This window comes from Lingula anatina, chromosome 8, assembly GCF_051362555.1.
Source record: "Lingula anatina isolate TDL-2025a chromosome 8, LinAna3.0, whole genome shotgun sequence".
NCBI classification, from domain to species: domain Eukaryota; kingdom Metazoa; phylum Brachiopoda; class Lingulata; order Lingulida; family Lingulidae; genus Lingula; species Lingula anatina.
In genome coordinates this window covers 521515-540949 of record NC_141774.1, presented here as the reverse complement: position 1 = coordinate 540949, position 19435 = coordinate 521515, and the positions used below count along the sequence as shown (strand labels likewise).

The 19435-nt window shown below is 37.5% G+C and overlaps 3 protein-coding genes across 3 annotated transcripts in view; all 3 read right to left on the bottom strand.

The window, feature by feature from the left end:
- LOC106177707 (uncharacterized) overlaps nt 1-19435 on the bottom strand; it is a 61832-nt gene that overhangs the window by 40125 nt on the left and 2272 nt on the right. The gene's annotated exons all lie outside the window — the stretch shown is intronic.
- LOC106162064 (uncharacterized) lies at nt 3035-5280 on the bottom strand. Its single transcript, XM_013539175.2, has 2 exons — nt 3439-5280; nt 3035-3058 (listed from the first exon to the last, which is right to left on the bottom strand). Exons 1-2 carry the CDS (start codon nt 5278-5280, stop codon nt 3035-3037), a joined length of 1866 nt encoding a protein of 621 aa, XP_013394629.2.
- On the bottom strand, nt 5277-8216 carry LOC106162063 (uncharacterized). Its single transcript, XM_086994052.1, has one exon. The coding sequence runs from the start codon at nt 8214-8216 to the stop codon at nt 5277-5279; it is 2940 nt and encodes a 979-aa protein (XP_086850178.1).

Here is a 19435-nt window from a genome sequence, read left to right as displayed (position 1 = left end):
TCAAATCCAAGATGGCCGCCAACCGCCATTTTGAAAGTGGACATAATTTCGCTATTTTATGGTGAATTTTGAAGCGCTTGGTCTATATGTACAGGTACTTGATATATATATCGATTCCTACTATTTTGGTGGTGAAAAAGTCATTTTTGATATTGTTTTGGTGATAGAAGGTGATTTGAAAGGACAAAGGGGGTGTTTTAAGTGCCTACCAAGATATGTGTGAACGCTGCAGAACCATGGGTATTGATAACCCATATTCAAATATATTTCAATGCAATTTTTTTGTTATATACCATCAATATTGGACTATGTTATGAGCGAGAGAACTCATTTTTACCATTATGGAGGTCATTGGTGGCCTTTTTGTCCCTTAAATCCAAGATGGCCGCAAAAACCATTTCGAAATAGGGCATAATTCACTATTTTGAAACTATATGTATTACATCTTTGTTAATGAGTAATATGTCGCTTTATATTATTTTCTGGTGCAGAATTATACATTATCTGTTTCATAAAATGTGAGTACAAACTATTTTAGCCTCCAAAATCAATATACATGTAGGCTTAAGTTGTCACATAGACTTACATGTGTCATGTAGTCTAATTAGTACGAAATGTTTTATAACATTCTAAAAAGCTTGAAACAAGTGTAAGAGACCAAAATGGCTTAATTAAAGGTAAAGAACACATACTTGGTGCTTTGGAGACAATTGGTAGCCATTTTGATCCTCTGATCCAAGATGGCCGCCGGTCACAATTTTGAAATACGGCTAAGGCATAACTCATCAATTTGAAGCTCTTGCTCTTACACTAGCATGTTATACATCGTTTCTTATCATTTTAGTTCTGGAAGTCATGTGTCTTATCTCTTGTGAGATATAATACAAAAAGAAAATATTAAAAGGCCCCAACATCAATATAGGCTTACGTCTTCACCTTCGCTTGCATACATCTTGAAGTCAAATTAGTCCAAAAATATGTTAAATAACAATTTTAAAATGATTTTGCCAGACATAGATTAAGTGCAAGAGACCAGCATGGCTGATTTGACTTTAAAGTGACTATTGTTAGTTTTTCTGTTGTTCAAATCCAAGAGCCTGTCGCTATTTTAAAATTATGGCATAATTTACCTTTTTTGAGCTGTTGGACTTTCATATGATTGTAATTCATCAATTGTTACTATTTTGGAAGTACATAATTAATTTCTGGTGTTATTCTGGTGACATAAGATAATAAAAAAGGGCATAAGGTGTTTTAAGATGATTCCAAGATGACTTTTCCTGTAGTTGTCACATGCTGTAAATGTTTTGTGCTTGTTCGTCCATTGGAAACAATGAGAACTATGTAGTCGCCTTGTGGATTTCTATTGGTATAACTTGTCTGGCCAAATCGTACTAGGAAGGATCACTGGCACTGTCAACTAGAAAAGGGGGCTGCTTTTAGGACTTTTTTTTGCATTATCCCTCTTGCCTACCTGCGCAGCTGCTGCTTTCTAGTTGGTTTTGCAGACTCCTTCGTTTGTGTATTTAGATACCACTTTCGTCTGATGTTACTTGTTCCCATGCATTGATGTTTCTCTTGAAACCGGATTTTAATATATTGTTTGTCTGTTCCTCATAGGATACTAACCAAAGCTCAATTCTCGTTGTTTTATTGGCCTACCAGAGCTGATCATGCATGTTTCCTTTTGCTGTGATTGTAGCAGCACGTGTCTTTAAATAAATAAATAAAAACTGTATCAAGTTGGTGGTAAAATCTTTATTCCCATTCGGTTCCGACGAAATATTATTCCCGTGGAACTAAAATAAACATAAAACATACATGTAGTCCTACGAACACATACGCTGACATGGAAACTTCTTAAACTAACAATAATTCTGAAATTGAGTGATAAACAACTTGTAAATCGAGACGATAACTTCAAAGTTTTGATTTCTAATAAAAATAATAATATAATGAAAGATTAAATCTTGATTTACCTCGTTTGGGGCCTAAACCTTCTAAGAACGTCGGACGCGTGCTGCTGTCAAGTAAAAGCAAATTGACACTACGTGGCAGCACTATCGGATCCAATATACAAGAGAAGCGCATGCGTAGTTACTGTTACATGGCTCCTCAAAATACACATTTACATAAAATTGTATTTTCCACAAACTTGAAATTCTCATAAGCTATTTAATGTCAGCATATAACAATATTTTAAAGATATTTAATGTCAGATGCTTGTCAAGCAACAATACTACCTTTAACACTTACAATTATGAATCATTAAACATTGCATACTAGTTAACTAAACTAACGTTAACAATTGCAATTATAAATCTCTAAACATTACATGCTAGTTAACTAACTAACGTTAACAATTACGAATCTCTAAACATTACATACTAGTTAACTAACATTAACAATTACGAATCTCTAAACATTACATACTAGTTAACTAACATTAACAATTACGAATCTCTAAACATTACATACTAGTTAACTAATGTTAACAATTACGAATCTCTAAACATTACAAAATAGCTCAAAGATTAATAGCAAAATTGTGTTGTGGCAAGTCATACACAGCACATCATACATATGCAATCAACAGACAGTTGTAGCAGGAGAAAAACATTGGCTCCCGACGGGGAATACACCCTGGTTATAGCAATCATTTTATTCAAAGTTTGGGTTGGGCATTATGAATACTAATTTCTGAATGGGCCTGTCCAAAAGCATAAGTGGACTGTCTCGTCGACCACGAGAATCCAAACATTTAGTGCTCATTGCAACTTGAACTTTCCTAATGTATCCATCCTCACTTGGATACACACTGTGCACTCTGGCTAGAGGCCAAGAGTTTCTAGGCAAATTTTCATCCTTGACTAAAACAATGTCTCCAATTTGCAGATTTTTTCTAAACTTACACCATTTTTGTCTAGACTGCAACTGAGATAGATATTCTTTGCTCCATCTCTTCCAAAATTGATCAGCTAAATACTGTACACGTCTCCAGTATTTTCTTAAGTAAAGATCCTCTCTCTGAAATTCACCAGGTGGGGGGCACACCACACTGGATTTGCCAGTTAAAATGTGATTTGGAGTCAATGGTTCTGGTGACATTGGGTCATTTAAACAATCGACAGTCAAAGGTCTGCAATTTATAATTGCCATGACCTCAGACATAAAGGTGCGTAAAGCACTATCATTCAACTGGGATGTTGCAGACAATAAAAGAGAGTTCAAGATAGAACGGACTGTTCTTATCTGGCGCTCCCAAACTCCCCCCATGTGACTCGCTGTAGGGACATTCATTTTAAAGGTAATGAAGTAACATTTTTTGTGGAAAAGGTAATTCTGAATTTTACCTATTTCCATTTCTTTGACACATTTTGACAACTCTGACCGTGCACCAACAAAATTTGAGCCTTGGTCACAACAAATTTGTCTTACAGGACCTCTCAAAGCTATGAACCTTCTCAAAGCATTGATAAAGTCATCAGTGTTGAGAGAATCACACACTTCTATGTGAACTGCTCTTGAGGCAAGGCAAGTGAAAAGAGCACCATCCCTCTTCAGTTCTTTTCTACCTTCCTTGATCAAAAACGGGCCAAAATAATCGACAGCACAATAGGTAAAAGGAGGAAATGGTTGAACACGGTCTGATGGCAGATCTGACATCTTCTGCTCTTGCACAGCTCCACGTGTTCTCCTACAATGGACACATTGATATATCTGCTGGGAAACAGCAGAGCTACAACCAAGTATCCATAGTCCATGTGATCTAATGGCATTTGTGGTCATTCCACGACCCTGATGTCCAGTCACACTGTGAAAATGTCTCACTATGAGTGAGGTGATGTGACCTTTTCTAGGAATAATAGCAGGTTGGGCTACAATACCCAAGGCAATTGGCATCCTACCACCTACCCTGACTATGCCTGCGTCATCCATATATGGATCTAAACGATGTATTATACTTGATCTAGGGAGCTGGTGATTTGACTTCTTGTCTCTAGAAGACCGAGGGGCACATTTCATACGACGTAAAGCTTCATAATCAAGTCTAAATGAGACTCTTTGGACTAATTTGACAACACAGCTCTCGGCCTCTTGTAAATTGTCAACTGTCAGTGGTCCAGAAATTGATTTGAGGGTTCTCTTCCTGACTTTAGAGAGCAATATCTCTTTGAACCTCAGACACAAAGCTACTGTCTTGAGAAGTCTATCCCAACTAGACACATGGCTGAACCTATTCAAATCAAATTCAGCATGGGCATCATTTGTGTGAGTAGTAGCAAATGCAACATTCTTTGAGCGAACCTCAGGATCATTTTCATCTACAACTTTTGGACTGTCAGAATCTTGGTTACACTCAGGGTCTCTAAGAAATGCAGGGCCTGAAAACCACAAGCTGTTTTGAACCAGGTCAGAGGCAAGCAATCCCCTGGATGCATGATCTGCAGGGTTGTCTGCCGAGGCAACATATTTCCACTGAGAAATCTCTGACTGATTTTGGATGTATTGGACACGATTTGCAACATAAACCTTAAATCTGCGAGCTTCATTGGCTAAGTAGCCCAAGACAACTTTACTATCGGTCCAAAAAAAGTGCTGTATGTCCTGAATGTCTAGTTCCTTTGTCAGAACTGAACTCACCTGAACTGACAATGTTGCAGCCAATAACTCCATGCGAGGAATTGACAAAACCTTGAGAGGAGCCACCCGACTTTTCCCACAGACAAGCGTGCAGTGCACAGAGTCATTTTCATCAATCAATTGGAGATAAGAACATTGCCCATAGGCTTTCTCACTTGCATCGGAAAAATGATGCAGTGCAACAGATTTTACAAGACCAAAGTTGTCAGGTTTAAAACATCTAGCTACACCGAGATCTACTAATAGTGGGAGACTAGCTCTCCATCTTTCCCACATGGGCCTCAGGTGATCTGTTAGGGGTGCGTCCCAATCAGTGTTTTCTTTGCATAATTCCTGTAGGATAAGCTTCCCTACCAGGATGAATGGAGCCAAAAATCCCAAGGGGTCAAAAACGGAATTAACTGTGGACAAAATCCCTCTTCTCGTGTAAGGCTTATCAGACACCACTATCCTAAATTTAAACGCGTCTGATAGAATACACCACTGGACACCTAGAACACGTTCGATAACAGATTTGTCTAGGTTTATATTCTGGACCTCTACTGCCCTATCATCCTTCTCAACAACATCGAGTACTTCCTTCCTATTGGAAGTGAACTTGTGAAGGTGCAAACCACTATTTTTGCATGCCTTCATACTACTAACAACTTCCTGGCTTCATTAACTGAAGGAAGGGATATCAATCCATCATCAACATAGAAGTTGTGTAGCAAGAAATTGGTAACACCATCTCCAAACTTGGCATGAGAATCTAACGCCATCTGTCTGAAGCCATAGGTTGAGCACCCAGGAGAAGAGGTGGCACCAAACAAATGTACCTTCATCCTGTAGTCGACTGGGGCAAGTGAAAAATCGTCTGTTGGCCACCAGAGAAAACGAAGGAAATCTCTGTGGCTCTCAGACACTTTAAATTGGAAAAACATTTGCTGCACATCACATGTAACAGCAACGTGTTCTTGTCTAAACCTGCAAAGAACTCCAAACAATGAGTTCATCATGTCCGGGCCAGTAAGTAGCTCATCATTTAGACACCTATTTTGATGCCTAGCAGCACAATCGAACACAACCCGTATCTTTTTGGGCTTATTTGGGTGATATACCCCATGGTGAGGAATATACCATGACCCCCCTTTGTCTAAGTCCTCTATAGGCACCCTCTCTGCATACTCGTTAGAGAGAATGTCATTCATGAAAGTGTAATAATCTTTCTTGAAATCAGGGTCACGCACAAATCTTTTCTTCAGAGTCATAAGTCTAGACAATGCCTGATCCCTATTGCTTGGGAGACTGGGTTTACTATTTCTAAATGGGAGTGGCGTCTCATAGTGCACTCCATAATTGTCACTTTTTTTACATCCCTTTTCCATAATATCTAGAAATTGACGGTCTAAACGAGATGGGGCAATGGCTTCCAAATCCCCTGCAGTGTCAGTCACTACTTCTTTGACACTGTTGCGTACAGCAAATGAGACCTTATCTACAGACGACCTATAGGTTAACACCCTATGGCTAACTCCTATGGGGTCTAAGGACTCTTCAACAAGGGGTTCAACTATGCCTACTATTCCCCAACCCAACACCGTTTTCTGTGCAAATGGGCCATTGCCTTGAGGTGCTATCACCTCAGTGGGCAACAGAGCTTTAGGACAATTATATCCTACTAAAAGTCCTATATCTACATCTAATAGTGGTGGCAAACTATCTGCCATGCCACTCAAGTATGGCCACTTTCTAGCTGTGTCGTATGTAGGGATGTGATCTCTATTTGCCGGAATTGACTTCCTTGTATATGTAACAGGCAACATAATTTTTTCATCATTTCTATAACCTCTAATCTGTAAACCAGTCATTCTATTTGTCTTAATTGTCGCGCTGGTAGTCATGGTCGACAGACGCAAATTTGTAGGAGTCCCTGTCATATCTAAGTCCTTAACCACACTGTCAGAGACAAAGGTAGTGTCTGATTGGGTATCAAGAAGAGCATATACCAAGCATTCCTTCTCAGGTTCACTGGTATGAGATAACCACACTGGTACAATCATGGAAGTCTTGTCTCGGTCTACGGTCTCACTCATGAAAGACAGAGAACTTGTATGAGGGCCTGTACTACTTGTCTGACGTGGGGTCTTATGGAGGCTAGTAGGGTGTAATTTGTTACAGGTTTGACAAGTCTTTTTGGCTAAGCAATCCTTGGATTGATGCCCTGGTGAGAGACATTTAAAACATAGAAATTGCTCTCTTACATACCTTTCACGTTCTAGCATAGGTTTGGCCTTAAACTGGCTACAGTTATCCAGATCATGGGGCCCTTTACACAAATGACATTTTGTGATGTTTGTTTGTCTGTTTGAACTCTGTCTATAATTGGCTGTATCTACATGAGTCTGACTTCTACTTTGAGTATGTCTACTAGTACTCACAGCAGGTCTTACATTTTGTGCCTGCTCCCTTTGCCTTGACTCACTTTCATTATCATTAAGGAAGAATGAGCTCAACCTTTTATCACCCTTGGGTCCTTCTTTACCCCTTTGTTTTAAAGACTGAACAGACACAATAGGGTCACTAGCAATCTTTGCTTCCTTGCTCAAGAATTCTGCAAATTCATTAAAGGTTGGGAAAGAACCCTTTGCTTTCCGTTCAACGACCATTCTACCCCACCTAGCTATAAGCCAGTCAGGTAACTTATGTAGAATGTTTTGGTTTTCTCTTTCATCATTAAGGATATTCAGCCCAGGATAACAAGACATGGCTGCTTTTATCTGGTTAAGGAAATCAGACAATTTCAGAAGTCCAGTACCATCTGACCCAGATACCTTTGGCCACTTACTAAGTTTATCTCTGAAGGCTGAGACAATGGCAAATGGACTGCCAAACCTTTCTTCCAAGATGGACATGGCCTCGTCAAATGAATTTTCTGTGCTGATAAGAAAACAACCCTCTATGCAATCTTTTGCCACTCCTCTGACATACTTCTTTAAGTAGTACAACCTTTCTATGTTGGGTATTTTGTGGTGAGAGATAAGAGCTGTGAATGCTGCTTTCCAGCTTGGATACTGCAATGAGCTACCATCAAAAATTGCAGGTTCTGGAATTGGAAGTCTGCTTATTAGCAGATTTTGAACAAGGGATTCATAAGTGTCACAGCTGAGGAGAGCCTTGGGATGGACTGCATGGTCACTACGAGATTCAGACTTCATAGGCATTTGATCCTTATCAACATATGCAACATCATCTAATAACTCTGCTTGGACTATTTCTAGCTCTTTATTCAACTGTAAGCGTTTCAATTCTGATTGGATTTTCAGAAGCTCATGTCTTTTCTGTTCTTCCAACTCAGAATGTTTAATCTGAGCCTGGAGAGTTTCAATTCTTGACCTGTGCGATCTTTCGCTGGCTACTTCAGATTTAGCAAAGGACCTACGACTTGATTGTCTAGAAATATGCGAACCTTGATCATCCAACTCAAGCAACCTAATACGATTACCTGTCCTTCTGAGAAGGTGCAAATGTTCTTCCTCTATGGTCTCTACCTTTACCCTAAAATCTTCATCTAAACCACCACGTTTCAACATCATGAAAGGATTTCTGTACACAATCTAAAGCTGTACAGATTTCATTCCGTGTAGTCCTTAGAAGGCCTACATCACTACAGTCATCAGCTATTATTTCAAGCTTGGCCGCTTGCTTGCGCCAACTAGATATTGCATTTCGCAAATGCTGTCTATTTCTATCCATCTGCCACTGTATACCCTTTACAGTCAATGGCCGAATACGTTTCTTGAGTTCTGCCCTTTCATTTACTAGGGAGGGGACACTCACAGAACGTCTGATTTCCTTCAAAGTAACATCAGACGCTGGTAGATTGACTAAAGACATACCTTCTTATTTAAACAAAGATTCAAGACTATAGAACCAAGCAGGCTAGACAATGGAATGAATCACGGTGTGAACAGACAAATGTCATAAGGAACGCTATACATGTATATGCCCCCTTTCCAGGGTGGGCATAAAAAAATTAAAAATTCCCATGCTTTCTACCTGCCGCTACCATGTATGTGCTGTGCCTGACAAGCCACCACTGCTCAATGTAGATAACTGATCTGCTCTATGTAAATCTGGTGCTGTAAAAATGAATACACAAATTAAAGATAGCTAAACAGTAAAAACAACAACGTAAACTTGATCAAATTAATGCAAGATATTCAAAGCAATCAGCTGTGTATGCTGTGGTGTGCTAGCATAGTGTTCCTGTATTGTCCTCTGCCGTACTCAATTAAACATTCAGGCAAAAAACATTCAACTGACACTGTGTTACTGTTTTCAATTGTTCAAAAGTACTTTAAATGTCTACTAGTTTGTTTACATAAACAAATGAATTGACGCTATCACTTTATCTAAATAATAAATTGTCCAATATTTGTTTCAATGTTCAAGTCATAAATTGATACATTGTATTACGTGAGTCCATAAATGTAGTAAAGTGATACAAATTTACGTAGGCAGAACTGTCACTGGATCAGAGGCGGGAAACCAGTCACGTGACCAAAGGCACACATCGTGATAGGCTGGAAAACTTGTCACTACCAAAGGCGGGAACATAGCGTCATCAAAGGGCGGGAAATCTCGCATCTTCCAAGGCGGGAATCAACAAAAGTTTCTCATATCAGTCGTCCACATCAAGCTTGGAAATGTTTCAAAATATACAAGGTCGATGATTCACAAATTAAATGTCATTTTGTCCAATATTATATTAACAAATCTCTCCTACAATTCCAGTTCTCTCTAAATTTCCCGCACCACCCACATCGTCTGCAATAATCTCTGTATCGATCTCCATGCTACGAGTTCCACTACGAGTTCCACAACGAGTTCCACTGTAGCAGCACGCGTCTTTAAATAAATAAATAATAAAAACTGTATCAAGTTGGTGGTAAAATCTTTATTCCCATTCGGTTCCGACGAAATATTATTCCCGTGGAACTAAAATAAACATAAAACATACATGTAGTCCTACGAACACATACGCTGACATGGAAACTTAATTCTTAAACTAACAATAATTCTGAAATTGAGTGATAAACAACTTGTAAATCGAGACGATAACTTCAAAGTTTTGATTTCTAATAAAAGTAATAATATAATGAAAGATTAAATCTTGATTTACCTCGTTTGGGGCCTAAACCTTCTAAGAACGTCGGACGCGTGCCGCCGTCAAGTAAAAGCTAAGTGACACTACGTGGCAGCACTATCGGATCCAATATACAAGAGAAGCGCATGCGTAGTTACTGTTACAGTGATGCTGGATGATTTTTCAGACAAATTCTGGAGCTCTTTCAAAGCAAAGTCCATTTGCTTGTCTTTCACGGGCATTTACGCTTCAACACAACTAACCAGGTTCCATAGTATTATAAGACGACACATTTTTCGCCCTTCAAATCTTCTGGACTATATTTAACATGCAAATGCAAGCACCGGTGACTGGGACATAAATGTACATCTGGCTTTTTGGTTCACATTGACCAGTAAAAGATTAATAATGTAATGCAACTATGTATGTATGTTTATTGCTTACCTTTAAATTATTCAATATCTTTTAGTGGATGGTCACTTAAGATAAATCTAGATGATATATTTGAGCATGTGGTCCAGGTTCCACATTTTTGTCATATAGGCTACTCAAGGAAACTCATCTTGGAATTTATTTTACAACCTTATATGACCTTTTTATTATCTTCCGTCACCAAATTAGCATCAGAAAATTACTTTTGAGCCCCCAAAATAGTACCATTTTACCTAATAAAAGAGTATTAGGATCCCACAGTTTAAAGATTATAAATTACACCAAATAATTAAAATAGTGGCATGCAACCAACACTTGGTTTTGATTAAAATAATGGCTAACAATTTTTCCTCATGCGGTCAAGGATGTATTCTTTTGCTTAAATTCAGCTATTTTATTTGCTGACACTTGTTTTATAGATCGGGCAAAATCCTTAAAATATGATAAAGAACATAGTTTTGTACTAATTAGACTACTAATTGTATATAAAAACTGCAGGCCCATGTGACAACTGAATCCTACATTTATTTGGAGGCTTATAAAAGTTTCTATTTACATTTTATGAAACCGAAAATGTATTCTGCACCAGGAAATAATAAAAAATGACGTATGGCACGCTTATGAAGGTTTGAGAGATTCAAAATGGTGAATAATGCCCAATTTCAAAACGGCGGATGGCGGCCATCTTGGATTTGAGGCACACATTTTATGAAATATAATGTATTCTGCACCAGAAAATAATATAAAACGACGTGTTACTCATTTACAAAATGTAATACATATAGTTTCAAAATAGGGAATTATGCGCAATTTCAAAATGGTTTTTGGCGGCCATCTTGGATTTGAGGGCTAAAACGGCCACCAAGGGCTACCATAATGATAAAAATGAGTTTCTTTTGCTCATAATATGGTCCAATATCGATGGTATATAACAAAAAATTGCATTGAAATATATTTGAATACGGGTTATCAATATCCATGGTTCTGCAGCGTTCACACATATCTTGGTAGGCACTTAAAACACCCCCTTTGTCCTTTCAAATCACCTTATATCACCAAAACAATATCAAAAATGACTTTTTCACCACCAAAATAGTAGGAATCGATATATATATCAAGTACATACCCAGACAGCCTCAGTAATCTGGCCCACGTCTGGCCCAGATCTGGCAACGTCTGGCAATATCTGGGCCAGATTTTGCCAGACACTTGCCAGATCTGGGCCAAGTCTGGCAAAGTCTGGCATTTATGCCACATTTTGCCAGACACTTGCCAGATCTGGGCCAAGTCTGGCAAAGTCTGGCATTTACGCCACATTTTGCCAGATGCTGCCCAGACTTGGGCCAGATATGGTACTTTCATTTTCAATTTTTATTTTCTATTTATTTATTTTTATTGACCAGTGAGCTGAATGCATTGAACTGACGTCATTTGATAAATTTTGATTTAATTTATCTCTCTCTTTTTTCTTCAAAGTCCCCTCATAAGTGTGCTATTTGTTTAATTTGACTTGACATTTGAATGAATTCACTGATCTAAAACTTTTTTGGACTACTCGTTCCGCTGTTGTAAGATTCCGCTTTTTATGCTAAGCCGGTCAAGGACCCGGATGTAGCGTTTCTTAGAGTTATGGATGTGAAAAAAGCACAAGCGTATCAAACTGATACAATTTCGTTGAGTGATTTGATTCGTGGTGCGATTTATTTCGAAGGCATCAACACTGGCGACGAGGATAAACACTAGTGCAAAACTGTGAGTCAAGTTTCTTTGAAAAAAATGGAGAAAAAATGTGAAATTACGGAATTCGAACCGTACAGAAGTCCGGAGACATTGGGTCACGCTCGACGCGATGGCTAGACAGTTTAAACTTTTCGCTGACGGAAAAAGATTGATCTTTTCAAAACCAACGAACGGCATGAATAATGAACAAAGATAGAAAATTAAAAATACATGACAAAGGAGACGCGCGCTTATGTTGTATTCAGCAGGGACAGGTGTACAACTTACAAGATATTTTCAGGACTCTCCCAAACACAGGTTAGAAACATGAATATACATAAGACAGTTAACGCTTTGAATGAAATTGGAACACCAGAAACTGAGTATGATGAAACTGAAGTCATTTGACAAACCAAGCCAGTCTAAACATTACGAGTTTAGACATGAAAAACGAAGTAGAAACTCCCTGACTGAGAAAACATGGAACGTTGGATCACTTTGCAAAACTCTGCAAAACTGAAACTATTATTCATGTAAATGACAGCTTTGAACATGAAAATCCAGGAGTGCATATACATTTGGTGTGGGAACCAATGCACAGAAGACATGGAGGAAATAGAGGAGGTGTTAATCTCAGTGTATTACCAGATTCAGGTGCATATTGTAATATCATTGATGACAATACATGGAGAATGCTGAAATCCAAGAAAAATAAATGTGGCTCTTGTGGAGGACCAGAAAACAAACAGTATTATTCATGTACACGTCTGAGAAACCTTTAAAAGTGAAGGGAACATTTGAATATGACGTAAAGGCAAGCAAAGGAAGAGACCAGTAGTAGTGAAAGGACATGGGATTTGATATGAGTTGATTAGTTTTGAGAATTTTCAGTGTGGTTTAAGGAATAAAAGTTGGAGTTCATATGCTATTCTGCAAATGTTTGAAAAGACATTTTAAAGACTGAACTGTCAATTAACATGTTTTGAAAGGACCGTTTCTCTCCAAGAAAGGAAGGGATGTTGTGTTTGGACTTGACATTTGAATGAACTTTTGTTAACTTGGTAGAGTTACTTGTTCCATTGTTGATTCCTTTAATAATTATAAGCTTGTCAAGGAGGCGGGTGTATCATTTCTTAGTGTTATGGATTTGAAAAAAGCGCAAGCATTGCAAACTGGTTCAATTCATTGAGTGATTTGATTCGTGATGTGATTTAATTCAAAAGCATTGATACTGGGGTTTGTTTTTGTGCACATGTAATTCTCTTTTAATTGTACATCTATATCTGTGCTGGAGTATACATATTTTTTTTTCAGAATTTACATGTATGTACAGTACTGTAGCCAGCATGCAAGTTGAATTGAAACAGTTACTGCATGGTTATTTATAATTTTGTTATAACTCTCCATCATCTAAAAAAGAATGTTTTTTCATTCATTATTCAAGATTTATTCATTACAAAACTATATTCATTAGTGATTATTATTATTAATGATATGTTTGAATTAGTTTAAAAATGACAATGTATAATATTATTTAGGTTGAGGTGTGCAAAAATATTTCCCCCTCAAATCCCCCCCCCCCCCCCCATGTACATGCATAATTAATTACAATTTTTGTAATTTGTGTTAATTCAGATTCGATGAGCAGCTTTGTGTTGAAAAAAAAATTGTTGTTATAACTGTTTTCTTTACATGTATGTAAGTGACATTTCCTCCTGTTAAGTGTCTGTATATTTGCCTTTTTGCAACATACAAATTGTTTTGTACAAAAAGACAAGGAGTGGCCCTTAATTTGTTGCATGTTAGTTGCCAGCAAGGTTATATAATGTGTAATAATTTTGTTTAGGCTTTTAGCACAGAATAAATACTTGAATCTTGAATCTTGTATGTCTTTTTTTATAGTTATCTTATTGAATAATTAAAAATAATTAAAAAAAGAAAAAAAAAAAAAACAATCTGGGCCATATGTGGTCCATGTCCGGCCCTAATCTGGCCCACATCCGGCATGCCATACCTTTGCCAGATATTGCCAGATCTGGGCCAGATCTGGCCACATGAGCAAATGTGAAATAATAAAAAAAAACAATCTGGGCCATATGTGGTCCATGTCTGGCCCTAATCTGGCCCATTTGAATATGATCTGGCCCATATCTGGCCCACATCTGGCATGCCATACATTTGCCAGATATTGCCAGATCTGGGCCGACATCTGGCCATATGAGCAAATGTGGACTGGGCCAGATGTGGCAATGTCTGGGCCAGATCTGGCCCAGACATTGCCACATCTGGCCCACATGTGGCAAGCCATACCTTTTGCCAGACATTGCCAGACGTTGCCAGATCTGGGCCAGACGTGGGCCAGATCACTGAGGCTGTCTGGGATGGCATGCCAGATGTGGACCAGATGTGGGCCAGATCATATTCAAATGGGCCAGATTAGGGCCAGACATGGACCACATATGGCCCAGATTGTTTTTTTTTTATTATATCACATTTGCTCATGTGGCCAGATGTCGGCCCAGATCTGGCAATATCTGGCAAAGGTATGGCATGCCGGATGTGGACCAGAAGTGGGCCAGATTAGGGCCGGACATGGACCACATATGGCCCAGATTGTTTTTTTTTTTTTCTTTTTTTAAATTATTTTTAATTATTCAATAAGATTACTATATTAAAAGACATACAAGATTCAAGATTCAAGTATTTATTCTGTGCTAAAACCCTAAACAAAATTATTACACATTATATAACCTTGCTGGCAACTAACATGTAACAAATTAAGGGCCACTCCTTGTCTTTTTGTACAAAACAATGTATGTTTGAAAAAAAAAACTACACTGCAAAAAGGCAAATATACAGACACTTAACAGGAGGAAATGGCACTTACATACATGTAAAGAAAACAGTTATAACAACAATTTTTTTTCAACACAAAGCTGCTCATCGAATCTGAATTAACACAAATTACAAAAATTGTAATTAATTATGCATGTACAGGGGAGGGGAGGGGTTTGAGGGGGAGATATTTTTGCACACCTCAACCTAAATAATATTATACATTGTCATTTTTAAACTAATTCAAACATATCATTAATAATAATAATCACTAATGAATATAGTTTTGTAATGAATAAATCTTGAATAATGAATGAAAAAACATTGTTTTTTAGATGATGGAATGTTATAACAAAATTATAAATAACCATGCAGTAACTGTTTCAATTCAACTTGCATGCTGGCTACAGTACTGTACATACATGTAAATTCTGAAAAAAAAAATATGTATACTCCAGCACAGATATAGATGTACAATTAAAAGAGAATTACATGTGCACAAAAACAAACCCCAGTATCAATGCTTTTGAATTTAATCACATCACGAATCAAATCACTCAATGAATTGAACCAGTTTGCAATGCTTGCGCTTTTTTTCAAATCCATAACACTAAGAAATGATACTCCTTGATACTCCTTGACAAGCTTATAATTATTAAAGGAATCAACAATGGAACAAGTAACTCTACCAAGTTAACAACAGTTCATTCAAATGTCAAGTCAAAATCCATGTATTTTCATCAATGATATTACAATATGCACCTGAATCTGGTAATACACTGAGATTAACACCTCCTCTATTTCCTCCATGTCTTCTGTGTATATTGCATTGGTTCCCACACCAAATGTATATGCACTCCTGGATTATCATGTTCAAAGCTGTCATTTACATGAATAATAGTTTCAGTTTTGCAGACTTTTGCAAAGTGATCCAACGTTCCATGTTTTCTCAGTCAGGGAGTTTCTACTTCGTTTTTCATGTCTAAACTCGTAATGTTTAGACTGGCTTGGTTTGTCAAATGACTTCGGTTTCATCATACTCACAGTTTCTGGTGTTCCAATTTCATTCAAAGCGTTAACTGTCTTATGTATATTCATGTTTCTAACCTGTGTTTGGGAGAGTCCTGAAAATATCTTGTTCACCTGTCCCTGCTGAATACAACATAAGCGCGCGTCTCCTCTGTCATGTATTTTTAATTTTCTATCTTTGTTCATTATTCATGCCATCCGTTGGATTTGAAAAGATCAATCTTTTCCGTCAGCGAAGAGGTTAAAACTGTCTAGCCATCGCGGCGAGCGTGACCCTAATGTCTCCGGACTTCTGTATGGTTCGAATTCCATAATTTCACATTTTTCCTCCATTTTTTCAAAGAAAGTTGGCTCACAGTTTTGCACTAGTGTTAATCCTCGTCGCCAGTGTTGATGCCTTCGAAATAAATCACATCACGAAGCAAATCACTCAACGAATTGTATCAGTTTGATATGCTTGTGCTTTTTTCATATCCATTTCCATGAAACTTTTTGACTCACTCATAGCTCCCATTCTTACCTATGGCTCTGAAGTTTGGGCACCATACTTTGTCAAAAACTCAAGTAAAGACAGCTACTTCCTAATTTGTGACAAACTTTCCATTGAAACCTTACATCTCAAGGCCTGCAAAACTATCCTAGGTGTTAACCGAAAATCTCCCTCACATGCTGTCCGCGGAGAACTGGGCAGCTTCCCAATACTGACCACTGCCTACACACTGGCCCTCAAATACTGGCACAGCCTCCAATATAAAAAGCACCATGACACCACCTCCTTAGTTACTCATGCACTTCACGAAAATGAAAATTTAAACAGACTTAACACCTCAACCTGGTCAACTGGCATTAAAAATACACTGGCGCTCATTGGACGCCCTGACATTTGGGAGGACCCTTTTAAAATATCCATGACCGCACTCTCTTCCATAATAAAACCGCTTATCCAAATCTCTTATAGTTCGGCCTTTAAAGCTCACCTAGCATCCCTGAACACGGAGGGTAAAAATTACGTACCTACAGTACCTTCAAAAAAGATTTTAAAAGAGAAATATACACACAGTGTAATAACCAGTCGGTGGTTATACACTTGTTCTAAGAGTTACATTTTCACCAATAAGACAACTGAGACAGGCAAGAATTGTTTTCTGTTACATGGTTTATTCAAGTGCCTGAAGACTCAGGTCTCTTCTACCGTATCTATAACTATCTCTCTCTCTCTCAGTCTGTAAGTCCTCCGTGCTCAGTCACTGCCTTTATACTCTATCTTAATTTGCATTTCAAATTAGTTTTCATAACTGTCATGAAACATGCCATGCCTATGTACATTAACTTAATTGTAGATACATTTAAATTAAATCTTGATTTGCATTTTAAATTAACTTCTCTTAAACTGCCATGCAACATGTCATGTCTAAGTATATTTGAATAATTAAAACGTACAAATATATACATATCTGATGTATGCAAATTTAGAAGACTCAGTTCTAATTAACGGATCACTACACATATATCTCCCTTTTTTACCGAAAAAAAATTAAGAAACTTAATTTTTTTAAAAAAACCTATTTCACTGACACCTGTTTATACACTGTAATTAATAGAATGTTAAGCTATAATACAAAGTACATGAACACCTTCTAATCAAATTTAACCAATTTTTAACAATTTAAACAATAATAAAACAACTATAGCTTCACATAAGCATTTAAGGACTTTTATACATACTTAAGCTTTGCATAGACATACACACATATTTAAAAATAAAAATCTTACTGCCTTACATCTTTTACTTAAATCAGTCAATAGATAGTACACATTTCACAACATAAAAACTGGTGCATGCATTTTAAAAAAATTGGATGCAAATAAAGGAAAGTGCCACATATAAAAATTAACAGAAAATTTCATGAAAATCAATCTTAGGACAATTTAGTAGCCTTATTGAAAAAAATCCAGTGAAGTTGATACCTCCATTTTTTTATACATTGAATAAAAGAAAAAATAATTATTAAAAATTACTCATGGACAACTTACTTATTAGAAAAATGCCTTATTTTGCAATGAGGTGGGTACCTCCATTTCTCTATACCTTTCAAGTGAGGTTTTTCAGTTCTTTCTAAAACATCAAACAAGTCATTCGTTTTCTTCCCTTGTTTTTCATTTCTGTCTTTATCCTTGTAATAAGCAGGTATATTCAAATTCACCATATCATTGTCCCTTTCCTCAGTACGCAGATCATTCTCTTCCTTCACTTGTTCGTCATTTTCTTCATTGTCCTCATGGTAACACACATTTTCAAACAGCTTGGCCTTATCATTGTCCGTTTCTCCAACATGCAGTTTTTCCTTTTCCATTACTTGTTCATCATTTCCGTCATTGTCCTCATAGTATCTCTTTTGCTCAATCTTTTCCTTTGCTTGTTCGTCATTTTCTTCGTTGTCTTCCTGGTAACACTCATTTTCGATCAGTTTGGTCTTATTGGTGGCCATTTCTTCAACACGCAGCATTTCGACATCAGGGGTTTTCATCATCTTCTCACAGGGAAACTTCATCTTATCATCAGTAGACTTCAACAGTTCGGCATCACTGGGCGACAACCTCTCTTCACCAGGGAACAGCAACATTTCTGCATCAGGGGAATTTAATACATCAGAATCACCACTGGTCATAAAGGGTTTCAAAATCTCATATTCGGGAGATTTTGCTTCGTCAGCAACGTCACTGACCACATTATTGTTGCCTCCATCGGGGAGCTGCAACATCTCGGCACCAGGGAATTCATCTTTTGGAGATTTGTTAGCAACACCGCTGATCACAATCTCATTGCTCTGGATCCTCTCTCCAACTTCTTTACATGTTACGGTATCTTCACCACAGCTGTCATCATCCATTTTGCTTCTCTGCCCCGCTTCCATCTGAATGCTACGTATTATTGCTTCGAAAGATAGTTCGTTTCTGTTGTCAAACTCTGTTGTTTCATTTTTCATAACTTCCCACAGATTTGCAAGGGAATTTGACAATAAAAGTGCATCTTCTTTGCTAGTTTCCTGCGTCTTCAGAACACTACTGATTCCACCCAGACAATCTAACAGCCTGCTGTAGATGTCTGGGTCTTCATACTGGTCCTCGTCTTCATACAGCATCCTGACTATAAACTGCCTTTCTGTCTCAGCTGCTTAAGGTGAAACCTGGGAGCTCGCCATTTGTAATAACCAGTCGGTGGTTATACACTTGTTCTAAGAGTTACATTTTCACCAATAAGACAACTGAGACAGGCAAGAATTGTTTTCTGTTACATGGTTTATTCAAGTGCCTGAAGACTCAGGTCTCTTCTACCGTATCTATAACTATCTCTCTCTCTCTCAGTCTGTAAGTCCTCCGTGCTCAGTCACTGCCTTTATACTCTATCTTAATTTGCATTTCAAATTAGTTTTCATAACTGTCATGAAACATGCCATGCCTATGTACATTAACTTAATTGTAGATACATTTAAATTAAATCTTGATTTGCATTTTAAATTAACTTCTCTTAAACTGCCATGCAACATGTCATGTCTAAGTATATTTGAATAATTAAAACGTACAAATATATACATATCTGATGTATGCAAATTTAGAAGACTCAGTTCTAATTAACGGATCACTACA